This window comes from Dipodomys ordii, unplaced genomic scaffold (assembly GCF_000151885.1).
Source record: "Dipodomys ordii isolate 6190 unplaced genomic scaffold, Dord_2.0 Scaffold21, whole genome shotgun sequence".
Taxonomy (NCBI): Eukaryota; Metazoa; Chordata; class Mammalia; order Rodentia; family Heteromyidae; genus Dipodomys; species Dipodomys ordii.
Window position 1 is genome coordinate 15813278 of NW_012267237.1, and position 18286 is coordinate 15831563.

The 18286-nt window shown below is 34.9% G+C and overlaps 1 protein-coding gene across 1 annotated transcript in view; it reads right to left on the minus strand.

Annotated features, from left to right (window-relative positions):
- Nucleotides 1-18286, minus strand: part of Cdh10 (cadherin 10, type 2 (T2-cadherin)) — an 85682-nt gene that overhangs the window by 13223 nt on the left and 54173 nt on the right. The window contains exons 5-9 of the mRNA XM_013013855.1: nt 14316-14503; nt 12309-12562; nt 10871-11007; nt 5600-5721; nt 1353-1461 (exon numbers count right to left, since the gene is read on the minus strand). Coding sequence (XP_012869309.1) covers nt 1353-1461; nt 5600-5721; nt 10871-11007; nt 12309-12562; nt 14316-14503 — 810 coding nt within the window. The remainder of the gene's footprint in view (nt 1-1352; nt 1462-5599; nt 5722-10870; nt 11008-12308; nt 12563-14315; nt 14504-18286) is intronic.

Consider the following 18286-nt stretch of genomic DNA (forward strand, 5'->3'; position numbering starts at 1 on the left):
ACAACAGATGCTGGAGGGGATGTGGACATAAGGGAACCTTACTGCATTGTTGGTGGGAGTGTAAACTTGTTCAACCACTTTGGAAAGCAGTATGGAGATTCCTCAAAAGATTCCACATAGAGCTCACCTATGACCCAGAAATCCCACTTTAGGGCATTTACCCAAATGTTCACAAACAAGATTCCACTAAAGCTACCAGCATGACTATGTTTATTGCAGCATTATTTATTACAGCTAAGATCTGGAACCAACCCAGATACCCCTCAGTAGATGAATGGGTCAAGAAAATGTAGTATATATACACAATGGAATTTTATGCCTCCATCAGAAAGAATGACATTGCCCCATTTGTTAGGAAATGGAAAGACCTGGACAAAATTATATTAAGTGAAGAAACCAGGCCCAAAGAAACATAGGTCCCATGGTTTCCCTTATTTGCAATAACTAGTAGATGTCTGAATCAAGCAGAAAAGGTCAGATAAGTTGATGTTAAGGAAATGAACCCTAAGATATGTATTCAAATGCTTTTTTTTTCTTTCATGCGATTGTTTCTAACACATTTATAAGGTTATTTCTTTGTTGCTTTGTATGTCCCTCCCCCACGGTATAACCCCTGCTTTCACTGTATTTGATGTTATTATAATTTGTGGAGGGGAAGGGAGAAAAAAAATCCTTTAAATAAGAATACAGGTGGACCCATTGCAACAATGAGACGTACAAGTCGTTATGTCGAAAACAAACTTAAAACTGTGGTGGGGAGGGGGAGGAGGGGCAGGGGGGAGGGGGGGATGGGAAGAGGAAACAATGGAGGAGGCTACAATGCTTGATAAGAAATGTACTCATTATCTTGCCCATGTAATTGTAACCCCTCTGTGCAGTATTTTCACAATAAAAAAAATCCACACATGTGATAATGTTTCACAGAACTAAGCACCAAAGGAAATAAACAGAATGCACATAAAAACTAGTGAGATATGAATAAAGGCTGTAGTTTAATTTTAAAAATGAATTTGACTACTTCGGATTGTCTTTGAATTATTTCATGCACACATGGCTTTAGTGAATCTGTTGCCTTTAAAACATATTGAGTCATTTATATATCAACACACCTTAGCTTTTCTTGTTAATAAACTTATTACTTCTATTCATTTCATAGTACAATCTTTTCCTAAAGACTTGTCAAAAGACACCTTATTATTGTGAAATTATCACTAAATACATAACCAAAACTGTGGTCAAAACGAGTTTTTTCAGTCACATCAGCAACTTGATATGTTCATTGTACTGGTCACTTTGGGGGGAATTTACAGTTAAGGTCCTGTTAATTCAAATGAGTAAATTCTAAAGCTTACCTTCGTTATCCTGTACTGTGAAGTTTGGATTGACAGCAGCTAAACTGAAGAAAAATTTCTGTCCGCCAAGGGGATCATCTTTGTCTACTGCACTTATTGTCTGGATGAGCTGCAGAAGAGAGAAAGTTATATAATCCCCAAAGTTCCATGCATATCGCAGGAGTTATAATCTATACTTGTTTTTCCTGGTCATGGGGCCTGAACTCTGGGCCCGGGGGTTGTCCCTGAGCTCTTCAGCTCAAGGTTAGTGCTCTACTTCCAGCTTTTTCTGCTTATGTGGTGCTGAGGAATAGAACCCAGGACCTTATGAATGCAAGGCAAGCACTCTAACACTGAGCACTCTACCCAGCCTGGTAATTCATTTTTAAATGACTACCTTTAAATATCTTTCTCATTCTTCATCCCTATTATTTCCTTTTTTTCTAATCATATATTAAAAATCACAGCAGCCATGTTTTGGTAAATGTGCCATAAAAAGTTGCAATGGAGTTGAGGTGAAGACAACAAGAAACAGACAATGGTATATCCCATGGCTCTCTGTATGCACGCTCACTGTTGTATTTCTATTGGAAGCAATTCCTTTTAATGCAGTTCAAGTAAAATAATTAAGAAACAAAGGAAAGTATCAAATATTCCATTTGAGCATTTGAAAAAGGAATAAAAATTTTCTATATTTTATGTTCTTAGGTAAACTAAAATTATAATTAGCTTGTTTTCTCAAGGAGTATTTTAGTGATAATAATATTAAACAATATGAAATAATGAGTGCATTTTTATTTTTACATTTAAAATTAGAAAAGGAGTAAACACTATGGTTAATAACTTTTTATCTTTCCTGTGGGAAGATTAGTTTCTGTTTCTAGTTGGAAGGTTCATTTTCAAAACACACAAAACCAAACAAACAGTATCAAAGACTGCCTAAATTTGGCCAAAAGGAAACTACTATACTGTTGGCGGGAATGTAAGCCTGTTCAACAACTCCAAAAACCATTATGGAGGTTCTTCAAAAAATAAAATTAATATAGCACTACTTTAGGATACAGAAATTCTATTTTGGATTATTTATGCATTAGAACACAAACATGATTGAAGTAAAACCACTATTCACCATAGCCAAGATATAGACTTAAGATCTATGCCTCTCAATGGATGAATGGGTCAAAAATATGATATAAATATATATATATATATATAATGGAATTTTACTAATCCATTAGAAATAATAATATTGTACCATTCATTGGGAAATGGAAACATTAGAAAAATATATTAAGTAAAGTAAGCTAAACTCAAGAGAAACAGAGGTTGCATATTTTCTCTCATTTGTGGTAGATAATATGTGCCTATAAATCTATATTAAAAAGCAAACACTTTCCCTTCCCCACCACAATAGGGATACAGTTGGACCCATTGCAACAATGAGATGTACAAGTCCTTATGTTGAAAAATGAAGTTTACAACTTTGGTGGGGAGGGGAAAGATTGGGTGAGGTGGGGTGGGAGGGGTATGAGAAGGGATGGGAAGGGGGAAGAAAGGAGGAAGCAACAATGCTTGATAAGAAATGTACTCATTATCTTGCCCATGTAATTGTAACCCCTCTGTACAGTATTTTCACAATAAAAAAATACAAAAAAAATGGGGGAAAGGCTAACAAGTTAGACAAGAATGTAATTACTACCTATCTCCTTGACAACATTTAAAAAAACACTTTAGGTGGTATGCAAGTTGTTACAAATTAATTAACTGAAACATAATAGGCTCTATGGAAAGCTAAAGTAGTACAATTTCTTTTTTAGAAATGCGAGGTCAAAGCTCAACAAAACAAGCTCCTGGAAATGGGTACTTGTAGAAGGGGGATGAGCTCAAGGAAAGAAGGATAGGAAGACAGAGGGGAAAAGTAGGGAAGAATGCAGTAAAGAATTATTTATATATATCACAAAATTAGGGAAGTAAATGGAAGAGTGGGTCAAAGAGGGGTGAGCACGTTGAAGAGAGTGACATCGATCAAGGTGCATTGTATTCATACACTGCTTGATTAAATGGCAACTCTGTAGAACTTAAAGATCTTTAAGAACATTAAAAAAATGTCCCTTCTTGTAAAAACCAACACCTTTTCTGACTGTGCCAAAAATAACTGAACAGTGTCCTATGGAATATATGCAGGGGTATTTTTTGATCCATAAGGGTTTGGAAATGTTTCCCTATAGGCTACTAGTTCATATCTCCTTTGAGAAGTGTTCTTTGAGATTCAAATTCTATTATATTACCCTAGTCATGAAAAATACGTTAAAATATTTTCTTATCAGCCACAAGTATGAGCCTAAGAAAAGCAAATGGGGTCTCCTGTCTCTCTAAGATGAAAAAGATGAGAAGTAAAGTAGTCTGTGCTCTGCACAAAAAAGGAATTTAATATTACACTGGTGGAACTCGACATCTTTTCTAAGAGAATAAAAAACTTCTATCCTTAAAATGAGTGAGAGGAAGACCAAGGAATATGGAGGAGACAGTAGTAATTTGTTTTATTTCTTTCTTTTCCATTTCTCTACGCACTAAAAGAGTAGAATTGTTCCACACTTTTTGTTATTGTTCTAAGTAATATTTAAGGAGCACATAATTTGCAAGAGTACTGCTTGGATGAGGAGCTCTATTAAGAATTAAAACACTTAGAAGAGGAGACAAAACTGTCAGGTAAACTTCAGGAAGGACTCCTTGAACAAGCTTATCAGATAAATACCTTGATATTTGGCTGCTTAAATGTCATAACCTAAAATTTTATCATTTCTGTCTAATAGTCTTGTGTAAGACTTTTTCTTTTTAGGCAGTGAGACCAAAATCTAACAAACTGGTCTAATTAAAAATGACTAACATGGGAAACAGATGACCATGCAACCAATATTTCCCTGTCAACTTGTTCAAGAGAAGCTATTTTTAAATTAATTTCACCCTTATTTTGAATGTTTGCCTTGTCCAGAGAGTCTAAAGACATTGCTGAGCTAGTTACAAGGAAGAAAGGCATAAAATGATCTATTTTGTATTTTTTAAATATTGGTTTAATACATTTTAATACATTTTATATTGATGACTGGAATGTTCTAAAAAGAAAATCAAAACTGAATAATCATAGAGGGAGGAATGCATGCAGAAGTAGCAAAGTGGTAAATTTATCTCTTAGAGGAAAGACTTTTAACTGATATCACACTGAGATACTAGTGAAAGGACTATTTGGAATCATTTTTGTAGAGTAGACTTGGTTTCATTAAGAAGAAAGGTAGAAGCAGCTAAGTCATTTTCATATCCCAAATTAAGTATTTCCATTACACTTTGAAGTGGAAAAGAAGGAATTCAATTGCAGCAATTTTACCATTTCAAACAATAGGCTATTGAAATCTTATTAGAATGCTCAAAAGGAAGAATTTGAGCTATTGCATAATATAATTTGCATAAAATATAACACTGACATTGATGTTTACAAAAGCATCAAATGATGTCAAAGCACAATTCAGTTTCTCAATTGCTTTCCTTCTTTAATAAAACCCAGTCAATTCCCAATTATTATTTATAACATGCAGCTTCCTTCTGTGAAGATAGCACTCAAACCAATTAAGAACATTTCCTTCAGCCATACATGCTGGAGATTTTCAAACAACAAAATGAGCCCACTGAGGGAAAGATTTAAATAATTACAAACAAAGCTAGTGTAGAAAGAATATTTTAAAGAACTAGAACTGAGTCATTAGGCACTTTATGTGTGGCTATAATGATGAAAGGCATGTAGAAGTCGATAAAGAGCACACTCTGCTGTCCCATTTCAAAAGATATTTGCATATATTCATATATTATTTGAATACGTCAATGGTATCCTGCATGTGTCCTTGGGTTCCTATGAGCCCTTACTTTCTATTATATTAGCAGTTATCAATATATAATATATATATATATATATATATATATATATATAAAATGGTGCATCAGGAGCTGGTTTTTGTTCTTATTTTTGAAAGTTTTATAATTTAGAATTGTTTCTCCACCTCTTTTGTAGCAGGAATAAAATTTTATCTTTGCATTCGAACTTTACAAAGGCAACCTGAAACTGAAATGATAGTATTGAAATCTTTTCAATTTTTAAAACACCATTAGACATATACATGAGGCTTTCCTTATTCATTCACATTCATTCTTCTCAAGATTCGAAAGTACTTGATACAAAGCAAAAATAGCCCCATGTTTTCAATGTACTGGATGCTTACCTGTCCAGGTCTGGCATTTTCACATACAAAAGTGTCATAGAACACAGCAAATTGTGGGGCGTTGTCATTAACATCTAAAATCCTAACAAAAACAGCCACGCGAGTAGTCTCTTTGGGATTATCTAGAAAAAGAGGAAGGAAAAACATTAAGAAAAGATTTTTTTGTTCACTACATTTAATATATAGGGGCATCTTGAGATAGGAAATGCTCACAAATAAGTATGTCTTTCTTCTCCTAAACAATGGGCAAATATAATAGAGAAATATATTGTATCATCTGATTAAGAAGTCCTGAAGACAGTTATTATTGGGCATATGATTACTACTGCTATTTCTCAACATCTTTTAAAAAGAATAATTGAATTTGTATGTCTGTACTTTCCTTCTATACCATTCTTTCATTTAAATTTTACAATGTTAGCCAGGTACTGGTGGTTCATGCCTGTAATCTAGCTACTTAGGAGGCTGAGATCTGAGGATCGCCTTTCAAAGCCAGCCCGGGCACAAAAGGCCATGAGACTCTTATATCCAATAAACCACTCAGAAAACGAAGTAGCTCAAGTGGTAGAGCATGCACCTTGAACTGAATAGCTGAGGAACAGCACCCAGGCCCAGAGTTCAAGCCCCATGACTGACTAAAAAAAATTACAATGTTTTAAATTGTTTAAAATAAATTAAGGATTAAGGAATTAGGGCACTATCTCCTACACAATTTTAAATACAATTGTAAAAGCTTTAATTCTCAATAAGATGTACGTTATCCCCCCATTCAACTGAATTTTTAGTAAATTAATGAAGCCAATACTTTTAAAAATAATATGTAAGAACTGATTTCTTGGCAGACATTTTACAAGATTGCAACAGTCCAAATATGGCAAACAGAATTCTAAATCCATGCAGAATATATTGTCTTTCCCTTCCTGTCTTGAAGAGGAGACTAATAAATACATTCTTTCTTCAACATCCTTTTATATCTACTCATGTCTTGTTAACTGACACGAAGCTAATTGACAAACTCTAATTTCATGTGTTTCACTCTAGAGCTGCAAGTTCTCCACCTGTGAGTTTCCCAGGTGGTTCAGAGTTCAGGCCCTGGAGGGAAACTGAGCTGCTTTGATCCACAAGCCTGTCACTCACTCATTGTGGTTTTGGTGAGTACATTACCCTAGAATACAATCCAGTGACTCAGTATACTCAATATGCATCAAAGTAAAACTGCTAACCCCTCAGTTATATGGAAAACTAGCAGAGTTCAGGCATGAAAAGTTCTTACAAAGTAAGCATTGATGATGAGTAATTCAGGGTGTTGATCTCTATTAACATCATCTTTAATAGCACTACCATTTCCCCTGTTATTACTCAAGAACTAAGGCTATTTTTATCCATATAAACTATTTACACATTAAAAAGTGTCAATGCACATGGATCTGAATGTGGGTACACTGTGAGGACAGAGAGTGAGGAAGGAGAAAGAAAAATGTCATTCTCTTCCCACCCTCCGTATTTACAGATCAGCTGTTAAGATCCATAGGGCTATCTGGAGTCATCACTACCTTGTTACTACTTTCTATGGGAAAAAAAAGTAGGAAAATAATGAGAAGTGATGTAGTCCGTGGACATATTCACGATATTTATTTCTGGTACGAAGTCTTAACATAAGGAACACATCTAGTTGGAAGCCATTCACTTTCTAACTATGCTACGGAAATCCAAAGGAGCAGAATAGTTTCCTGTGTTAAAAACTGCATTGTCAGGACTTTCTTTGACCCAATACTGAAGATACTCTTTCCAAATAACTGCAGGCACTTCAAATCCAAAGCTATATCCACAGGGATAGGGGCACTTTGTAAAAACAGCAGACTTGGAGACACCTATTTAAACACAGTGCTTACACTAATCTTTATTTATTTATGCTTCTTGACATATGTGGCAGCTTATGCATCAATAAAAATATAAAGCATTCTGTGGAAGAATCATACTGAATAGCAGCTGGCTTATATTTGCCACCCCAGTCTCCCTCAGATCCTTCACGGAAATCATACTGTAGCAATAATATGACTGTAATAAAGGCTCTTACAATGTATGTCCTAAAGTAAGACCCTGGCTATGAATCCACAGGGTTTCCTCTACCTCCAAACAGAGAAAAGCTTCAACCATTTTCTTGAAAGCCCAGAACATCAAAGGATGGACATTTGTGCATATTTAGGGCATATTTAGTTCTTTATTCATGAAGGTGTTCCTGCATGCACTCCAATGGATGTGCACCCTAAGATTGAGTTAAAGGAACTCTGTTTGTGTTGTTGTTGTTTTAGAATAATAGTTTCTAAAATCCCCAATTTCTTATTAAGTCTCTAGTTGTGACCTTAATTTTAGATTTTATTTTAAACACCTCCACATGGCCGTTAAATATATTTTAAAGAAGGAAAAGAAGATTATGGCATGGTATAACGTGCTAAATAATTATCTGCAGGAGACATTACTTGCCACATGAGGTGATGTATTAGTGAAGCACGCAGAATTAAACTGTTAGAGGCAGGGCTTGGAAACACATTGGTAAGGAGTACATTTACAAGTCATTCTGTCCTGTTCAAGCCTTCCTGTGTGTGACACATTAGCCATAAAGCCAGTGTTTAAAGTCTGGTTAAAGCAACTCTGTATAGGCCGTTTCCCTCCCCCCACATTGCATTTAATCCCAGAACAGCATAATGGGACCCTGACTGCTCTTGCTTTGGCAGGTAGGCATTTCCAGCAGTTGTTCCAAAGGCTGATTTTATTTAAGGGCAAAAAATAGGTTTAGTTCTTAAGAATAAGTAATTGGCTTAGCTTTTTACAGAATCATAATTACTTCAACTAGCTTTAGCAGTTAAAATTTTTCAAAGTATCTGAAATGGAAAATGCAATTCCCAGCTCAGTGGGCTTGAATAAGAATCTTGAATTGAGCAGAATGTACAATCTGGAATGTCCAGATTGAATCTTCTTGGACCAAGACACAAATAAATAACAGCTTTCCTTTTTAGGGAAAAAGAAAAGTTAAATTAGCAGTTAGACTTAAAAGACACTGCTATTTATATCCCCATATGAGAAGACTGGATAGGTTCAGATTAACCTATATAAAAGAACATAAATGAAGTGAGAAAGATAAATGAATTGTTTTATCTTGACATGTTGAATAGATTGCCAATGAGCAGCCTAGATTTGTTAATGTCTCTGAGACACATAGGATTATTACTTGGTCTAAATCTTGTGTAGTTACTTAGATACCATGATCTTCAGCATTAGGTGAGTTAGCTTAGTACTTCCAATATGGAATTTATGAGTTTAAGTTGTCAACAGAACTCGATCCTTAATGAATGCTTCTTTATAAACAAAACAAAACAAAAACCAGTCTGAGTTGCTCCGTTCCATAGATATTCATTATGGAATCAAACACTCAAGAATTTTGCATGTGCAAGAGTTTGTTATTCCACCTGATTCTCAGATACTAATACTTAAAGGAAAACTAGCTTGACTTAAGGCTTGGCTGTTGCCATCACAGAATTTTAAATTGTTGTACGTGCCTTGGAGAGATGGTTTTTAGTTTTATCAACATTTTTTTTTCTTTTTGACTAGGTCTCTTTGTGGAGTCCAAAAAGGGTTCCATTTTACAATCCTTAAAAAAGTAACATTATTTCACATGTTAATTTGACAGTATATGCAACAAATGAAGCATACCATCCTGTGCAGACAAAATATTTTGCAACTAAAGTAGATTTAGGGATCAGGATGATAATATAATAAACAACTATAACAAAAAGAGGGCCTGAATTAAAACCCCAGAAACTGTCAATAACAACAGCAGTAACAACAACAACAAAAACAACGCAAATAATAATATCAAAACAGAATTTCTATCCTGGGCTGCCATTTACAGTTGGGTTTTTTTTTGTTTTTGTTTTTTTCTGGGTCCGGTCGTGGGACCTGAACTCTGGGCCTGGGCGCTGTCCCTCAGCTCTTCAGCTCAAGGCTAGCGCTCTACCACTTGAGCCACAGCGCCACTTCCAGCTTTTTTCTTTTTGCTTATGTGGTGCTGAGGAATCGAACACAGGGCCTCATGCATGCAAGGCAAGCGCTCTCCCACTAATCCACCTTCCTAGCACCCTACAGTTGGTTAAAATATGTAAATCATGTGTAGATTTGGAAATTGAATTATGAGCTTAAAGTCCTAGTGTACTACTTCAGCCATTTTAACTTTGGGGAAGTTACGCATTTCTAAAGTCTTTGTCTTTTCTTATTTAAATGATGTTAATAAAATGAAAAAGATGAAAACTAAGTTTGTAACTCTGAAAAGGATATCTAGCATTCAACAATAAATGTTAGTATTACCTACCTATACTGTGATTTCCTCATCTTTAAAAGACAACATAAGAGCTATACTTACATGATTGCCAAGATTTAGTAATTTTTATACCCAGTATTTCTTGCAGATTCTACTTGATACACAAAATCATCTTTAGAACCCAAGGTGAGCTGTTTTTGTTAGTTGATAGCAAATGTGGATTTATGTAGAATGATGGGTGGCAGAAAAAGCCATATTTAACTATGTTGTATGGGTAGAAGGATTATTTTGAGCTAAAATAATTTTTAAGGATATGTTGACATTCTTCTTAAAATGAGGATGTAAAACCTTTATTTGGTTGGTACCTCCTATACTATGAAGATAATAAAACTGTCAATATTCAGGAGAAGATAATTTAATTCTCAGTCCGAATAAAAACCCCCAAAACAGCAGCGCTAACAATACATAAATCTATCACTGGGGGTATAAAGGAAATATTTTTTAAACGCATAGATGTTTGAGAAGCATTTAAAATTTTAAATAGAAAGTATAATTTGTAGCCTGGTGCCGGTGGCTCATGCCTGTAATCCTAGCTACTCAGGAGGCTGAGATCTGAGGATCACAGTTCAAAGCCAGCCCCGGCAAGGAAAGTCCGTGAGACTCTTATCTCCAATAAGCTACTAGAGAACCGGAAGTGGCGCTGTGGCTCAAGCGGTAGAGCGCTCACCTTGAGCTGAAGAGCGCAGGGACAACGCCCAAGCCCAGAGTTCAAGCCCCACGACCAACCTCCCCACCAAAAAAAAAATAAAGAAGAAAGTATAATTTGTATGGAAAACGACTGTAAATTACTCTTATGTAAGACTTAAAGTCTGTTAAAAATACATAAAAAATAAGCACAAATATAATCATATAACTCTATAATAGATATATGCATAGATAGATATAATCCATCTTACTGATTTCTGCGGCAATAACAGTCAGGTTGTGCCACTGAGATAGCTCACGGTCAAGTGGTTTTGATGTATAAAGTGATCCATTTCCAGAATGTATGTTAAAAATCCTGTCCAGGTCAGTGTGGCGATCTAAGGAAAATCTGAACAGAGAAGGCAAAGAGAGTAGTACTGATGTTTTACAGGAGAAAACAGTAAAATGGAAAGACAGATACATTACTAATAACTAGAGGAAACAGCAAAGCACTGATCTAGAAGGCAGATTATTTCATCAGAATATAAGACACACAACTCAGCCTTTTCAATGTATATAAGCAGTTTCCAGCTCATCTTGCAAATAATTGTCTTTGTTATTTAAATCATTGCCTATTGTTCTGTCAAGATGTATCTGGTCACAAAATAGTATGCATCTTCCTATAGTAAAATTAATAAATGAGTTTCTTTTTTGCTTTGTTAATTAGGGTTCTGATGAAGAATCACTACAAGTACCTATGCAAAAGTTCAAAATCAATAGCTGGGATTTAATGAGAAATTTCTGAACAAAGTAGTAGGTTATCAATGTATAGTGATGCATAGCCTCACTTATGATATTCCAAATATCATTAATTTCTTAACCACATACATCATTATAAAATGTATAATTTTTCACTAAAGATCTTTTTTTAAAATAGCGTGTTTTAAGATAAGAAAATTTTATATACCTGTATCAAGTAAAATCTATATTTTCTTAAAAAACTGAAAAAATCATTGATTGCAGGCATTGTATTATATATCATTTTGATACCTAATATAGGGTTTATCAAAGACAGGATAACATTAAGTAATTCTTGTTTTTATGTATCTATGATAGTATATTTTTATATCATCATATAAATATAATAAAATGCTGGAGTGATTTTTATCTTCCTGGAATATTCTGATAATTTTTGCAATAGCTAAAAATAAATCAACAACCAAACAATACAAAGACTAAAACAAAAATCAACTTTCTGTGATGGTTAGAACATAAATGGAAGATCGAAAATCATAAAGAAAGTTGGTTATTGCATTGGAATTGTGTCCTGTTTCAGTGGTATAAATTTCTCTGAACTTCAAATATTTAATAACCTACAGGCACAGATACAGAGATTTGATTGTACTTTAAAGGCACAGCTGACCGAGTGTCCTTGCACTGTACTAGTGAGAGTAGCAAACACTTCAGGGAGGCAAGTAGATGACACAAACTAGGTTTCAGCCCAAAGGACGCAAGAACAAGTATTGTATGTGTCTTATACATTCCTGCATCAAAAGATTCAGAAAAATTTTACCTTAAGCGTTAGCGTCACCAAATTTATATAAAACTTATGGAGAAACTCATATCCTTTGCTGGATTAAAAAATCAAACAAAATGTCCTAATTTATGTACTATTTAAGATGTACATTTATGTACATGTGAATATCTTACCTAATGGGGCTGGAAGTAGAGTCTGGGTCCCGTGCCATTACAGTTCCAATGATTGTGCCCACGTCGATATCTTCATGAACCTCAAACAAATAGGATGATCTACTGAAAACAGGAGGTTCATCCACATCTTCTATTGAGATTTTCACAATTGTAGTGTCCTTGAATGGTCCAAGGTAATAAAAACGTGGATCCACATGGGTGTTTTCTGCTTCAATCTTCAGAGTGTAAAGTCGACGACTTTCGTAGTCCAGCGGCTGTATAAAGACATAAGTCATCTAATTAGACTGAGAGGAATTGGATAATGCACTCCATTCCTATTACAACTCATGTTTAATAAATAAATTTGCTTGTTAATCTGAATTGTATATTGTAATTTTTTGTATTCACTATGAAGATCTTAGAAATAAAGGGCTATGGGATTTTCTTGGAAAAATTTGGGATGCTAGTATAACTTGTAAGGTGGACTACTTACAAAAATTGGCTGGTAGGTGATGTATTTGTGTTTGTGTACATTTACCTTAAGGTATTACATATGAGTAAATTTTCCTAAGCCAAAGTCTAATCATTTCTTTCAGTCTTCAATATTAATAATATGTTATGATAGTACCATTCAATGTACTGATCTGAATATACACATTTTTGAAATTTTGAAGACTAATATGAAATTTTCAACAGTTATAAAAACCATTTAAAATAGAAAGTCTCATGCAATGAGAAAAATGATTTGGGAATTTGGGAAAGAAAACATCGTTGATAAAATTTAATTGTCACTAGTTTGTGATCAAGTCTCTCTCCCTCCATTCAGTATAAAAGTTATGTTCATTAACATTGTTATTTCAGATTCCTCAATCATCTCTTTTTTATTCTGAGAACACAATATACTATGTGTAGTGCAACTACATTTTAATGACAGTGCTGCTTTGCCCTTTGTTGGTGACTTGCCCTTTAAGAACACTATACCTTATACCTTACACTGTGACACCACACTCCAGACAGTGATCCTATTCTGTTTGATGAGTGTGTGTGTGTGTCTGTGTGTGTGAGAGAGAGAGAGAGAGAAAGAGAAAGAGAGAAGCAGAGGCAGAGAGAAACAGAGACAGAGATAGACAGAGACTGAGACAAAGAGAAAGAGACAGAGAGACAGACAGAGACAAAGACAGAAACAGGAGTATTGGGGCTTGAAATCAGGAGACTCTCATGATTTCACTTGCTTCTTTTGTTCAAGATTAGATCTCTACCACATCTTCATTTCTGGATTCTTGCTGGTTAACCGGCAACAAAAGTCCCAGATATTTTTCTGCCTGGGTAGGCTTTGTACAACCATGCTTAGATGTCAGCTTCCTAAGTAGTTAGGATTACAGGCCTGAGCCACCAGCATCTGGTGAGTGGGACTGTTAAACCAGTGCCTCAGTGAGTACGTTTTGCTAGGCATTGCATTAGGATCTAATTTTAATGTGTCTTTTTTTTCTCCTACCGATGGCACTGACTCTACAATAAAAATTGATTACCTTTAAATTTTATCACTGAACATATGCTAGCAGAAAATTTTAATTTATAGAAGCAGAAGGGAAAATGTGAACAATTAAATTAGGTTCCATCCTGTCTCCTTTCATTAGCAACTCTAATTATTGCCTCATACACCCGGCTGGTGTGCTATTTTTTATTCCTCCAACTGTGAAGATCTAGTGCCATTATTAGATATCAACAATTGTTTTCAAGAAACCAACGCTATCTTAGTGGGTTTCTATGAATATGCCACAAAATATAATTAAACACATATTAACTTCCTTCTTATTTTTTAATCTCAGGTTTCATGTTTCAATCAACACAATCATAGAATCAAATGCTTGCATCTGGTTTCCTATCCTTTTTACATGTGCATAATATAAATTACATTTGAACATGGTTGTGATGTTCCTTTCAATGAATAATGTGTGAGTGAACCATTTATAATGAAATCTCTACTCTGGAAACACACGGATGCTTATTTATTCAGCAGCTATGCACCTTTTTTACAGTTATAATGCCTTCCTGTGTTTCCTTCTCAGTTATAATGTCAAACATATCCGTCCCATCACCATCAATAATCCGGTATTCTACTTCAGCATTTTTTCCAATGTCAGCATCCGTGGCTTTCACACTTCCAACAGCTGTGCCAACAGGGGAAGACTCAAGCACTCGGAGATGGATTGTGTCTGTGAAGTATGAAGGAAATAATCAAGATGAATCAAGTGATCAAGAGAATATTCAAATTACAATACATCTAAGAGAATACTGTGAATCTTCAACTTTATATTACATGTTGATTATATATTGAATCAGCCTTTTATGAATAATTTGAAAGTCTGAGGGAGAAATATGCAAAATTGAGGACTCTGCATAGTAGAAAATGTAAGGATATCAGGAATTCTGGTTTGCATTATGAGCACTATCTTTTATCATTAGTATAGATATGCTTTGCAGGTAGAGAATGTGCCATTGTGTGGATATACAATTACAACAAACCAAAGATACACAGTGGATATTTCTCCTGAATATTTCTCTATATATTATACTTAGTTTTTTAGCACTCTTACTTTATAGTTGCAGGAAATAACATTACTATATCTCAAAAGAAGAGCCTTAATGTGTAGGAACCTTTTTTCTGTTTGTGAAAACAAAGCCAGTAGATAGTCTGTAGGAGAAATATAATGATGACCCTCACAATGTCAGAGTGAAAACACTAAACCTGACACACTTGACTTCATTCTTTAGCAAGACAAGAATTTATCTAAGCCCTGGGTGTGCCTAGAAGTGCATTTGGTATGAAGAGTTTCTACCATTAATGAGATTTATATTTAGCAGGTGGTCATAAAACTATAAATTTCTGACAGATTAATTGACTGGAAGCACACTTCTGGAAGTACCTTCTTGCACATAAACCGTAAGCAATTCTGCTTAACACATATAACAAAGTCCAGACCTCTTATCCAGCAAGGATATTGCATATGTATATCTACTTGCATGAAAGATTTGCATCAAATCAGGCCTTGTAATGTTTCTGTCATGAGAATTTTCTACATTGTTCTATGAAATTCCCTATATCATTCTCCAGAATTTCCTATTTCATTTCATGTTTTTTCCCCTCATACCATTTTACTCACATAATGTTTTCCTTGATTATCTTCTTATACTTGCAATACAGTATACCAAATAAGGGAAAAAAATGGCATTGCTGTGTGCTGAGTATTTCAGGGACCATGCTTTATAAAAGAGAAACACATCAGAAGAAATTGGCCCCTGGACCCTGGTATGTGTAGGACAACACATTTCTATTGTTTAAGTCACTCTATCGATGACACTTTAGGGGGAATACCTAAGAAACTTATATAGGCAGGTAGATTAGCTTAATTTTGAAAGTAATTTTTTAAACACATAGTTGTTTTATGGGCTAAGCTAGTAGGAATAACTTATCAGCTTTATACAAATGCAAGTGTATCACCTCTGGTATTTTATTTTTTGTTGGCATTTTCAAATTGGGATTGGACAAATTCAGTGCTGTTGAAACAGCTTGAAGGCTGCAGTCTTGATTTGCAGGTTTAGGAACCAAAGATAAACCACAGTGATGGTACCATCTTTTGCCTGGATTACAGCAGTATCCCCACTACAGAACTCTGTTTACCAGGTGTCCAGTTCAACATAGAGAGCCATGGTTGAGGAGTTGAAATAAGGGCCTATTGTTGCATATGAAACTTTGTCAAGTTGGGCAGAGTGGTTTGAACTTTGCTGAAGCTCCAAACGTCTTTCAAAAGTACAGATTTATATTTTTCATGCATGCTGGATATGTGGCTCTTTTATATAATGTTATAATTGTGAAATATATGACATTGCTTGCTAGATTACTGTAGCTTTGACAGTTTTCCAATGTCTATAGAACTTTCATTCCTCTCACAAGCAGCGTATTTTTAAGTAAACTCCTCCACTTTAGCAGAATAATGTAGCTGCCCGCTGTTCTAGGCGGCACATCGGTTTTATAGGCAGGGAAACAACAAATCTGTATATACTGGCAAATGGGTATATATTGTTATATTTTTATGTATTTGTTGGATGAGGTATTGAACTTAGGATCTTGAGCATACTAGATAAGCACTCAAAAACTAAACTACATCCTCAACCTGAAGATGTAATTAGAATATACAGTTAATATTTTACTGTTGAGAAATTCTACTACTGTCATCTAATTCTAGAAACTTGCTTAACATCATGACTCTTTATAATATATATGTTGTAATGAAATATCAATTTGTACCCAATTAAATGTCTTCATTAATTTCAGTGTATTATTGGCTTATCATTTATCTACCATGTTAAGCCTTGCCAAATTTACCTACTGCTAGTTTGCTTTTGATTTACATGAGCATGATAATACACTAATAATTTTAGCACAATGGTTTAATACCTCAGATGATGATGAAAGCTTTATTAATTTTGTTGGTTTGATGAAAGTTTTAAAGTATAATAAATGTAATTTAAAAATAAAACAATAGATAAATTTAAACTTTATTTTTCACTGTCTGAAATTTTGCCAATCATCCATTATTGTTTTCTTTTTAATTTTTGAAGCTTCCTAGACCATCTGATCTTGTATGGCATTGTGTTTTATAATAGTTTAAGCAAGCTGATGCAATGAATTTTCTATCAATTATAAGGGTTGGTGTCAGTAGCCTTCAAAAAACAACCCAAAAAGCCAGTAGATCACTTCCTATCACATTTGATTTGATCTCTGCCTGTATTTTTGTATGCTTTTCTTCACCAAACTCCAACATCCCACTGCCGAAGGTCATTTTCAGTTCTTGTGTTAACTACTGTTTTCTGACGCTCTCTGTCTTTGCTTTGTATTCTTTCCCCATGGACTACCTCTTTCTTGGTGTCCTGATGACTCTTTCATTTAGCTGCTTGCTCAGCTGTGACCTTTTAGAAGCTCTCACCAGTAACCTAAAGAAAATGAAGTGATCACAGCACTCTCAGACATTTCTTGTCACTTGCCACTGCTAGGCACTTTATTATCTACTTATTAATTTGTGTGTATCAAGAGAATCTAAAACTGAAAAACAGAATTTTTGTATTTTGTCAGCACTATATGCCCACCGAGTTCCTCAGTGCTTTGGAAACTTGTATATGATTATTTGTATAATGAATGCATTTTTAATAAGTTTTTTTATTGTGAACATACTGTACAGAGTGGTTACACTTACATGAGCAAGGTAATGAGTATATTTCTTATCATTTTCTTGCCGCTGGGTAGAGGATTGCTAACTAGTCTGCCAATCATTTACTTTGACAAATACACAATTTCTTAGTTTCAATCTACATTCAAGACACATGACTAACTGAAAACATTACTTCTATCAGCAGTTGCTTATCACTTTAAAACTTTTCAAATGTACCCATTCTATGGAAGGTACAGAAGCTAGCTCTTTATAATTTACTTTCTGTCTGTCATTCTCTTTAATTTTTGGTCTGTCTTAGGGCTTGAACTCTGGGATTGGGCACTGTCCCTGTGCTCTTCAGCTCAAAAATAGTGCTCTACAAATTGAGCCACAGTGCCTGCTTCTTGTTTTCTTGTGCTTAATTGGAGATAAGAGTCCCACAGACTTTCTTGAGCAGGCTGATTTTGACCCCAAATCCTCAGATCTCAGCCTGCTGAGTAGCTAGGATTAGAGGTGTGAGCCATCAGTGCCTGGTTTATCATTCTCTTTAATACAACCCAGTGACATTTGTCCCTTTATGTTTTTCCATAACTTTCTTACTTAAGTACATGCTTCCTTCTTGTAAAAGATTTTCTAGGGGCTGGGAAGGTGGCTCAGTGGTAGAGCGCTTGCCTTGCATGCATGAGGCCCTGGGTTCAATTCCCCAGCACCACATAAGCAAAAAGAAAAAAAAAAAGCCGGAAGTGGCATTGTGGCTCAAGAGGTAGAGTGCTAGCCTTGAGCTGAAGA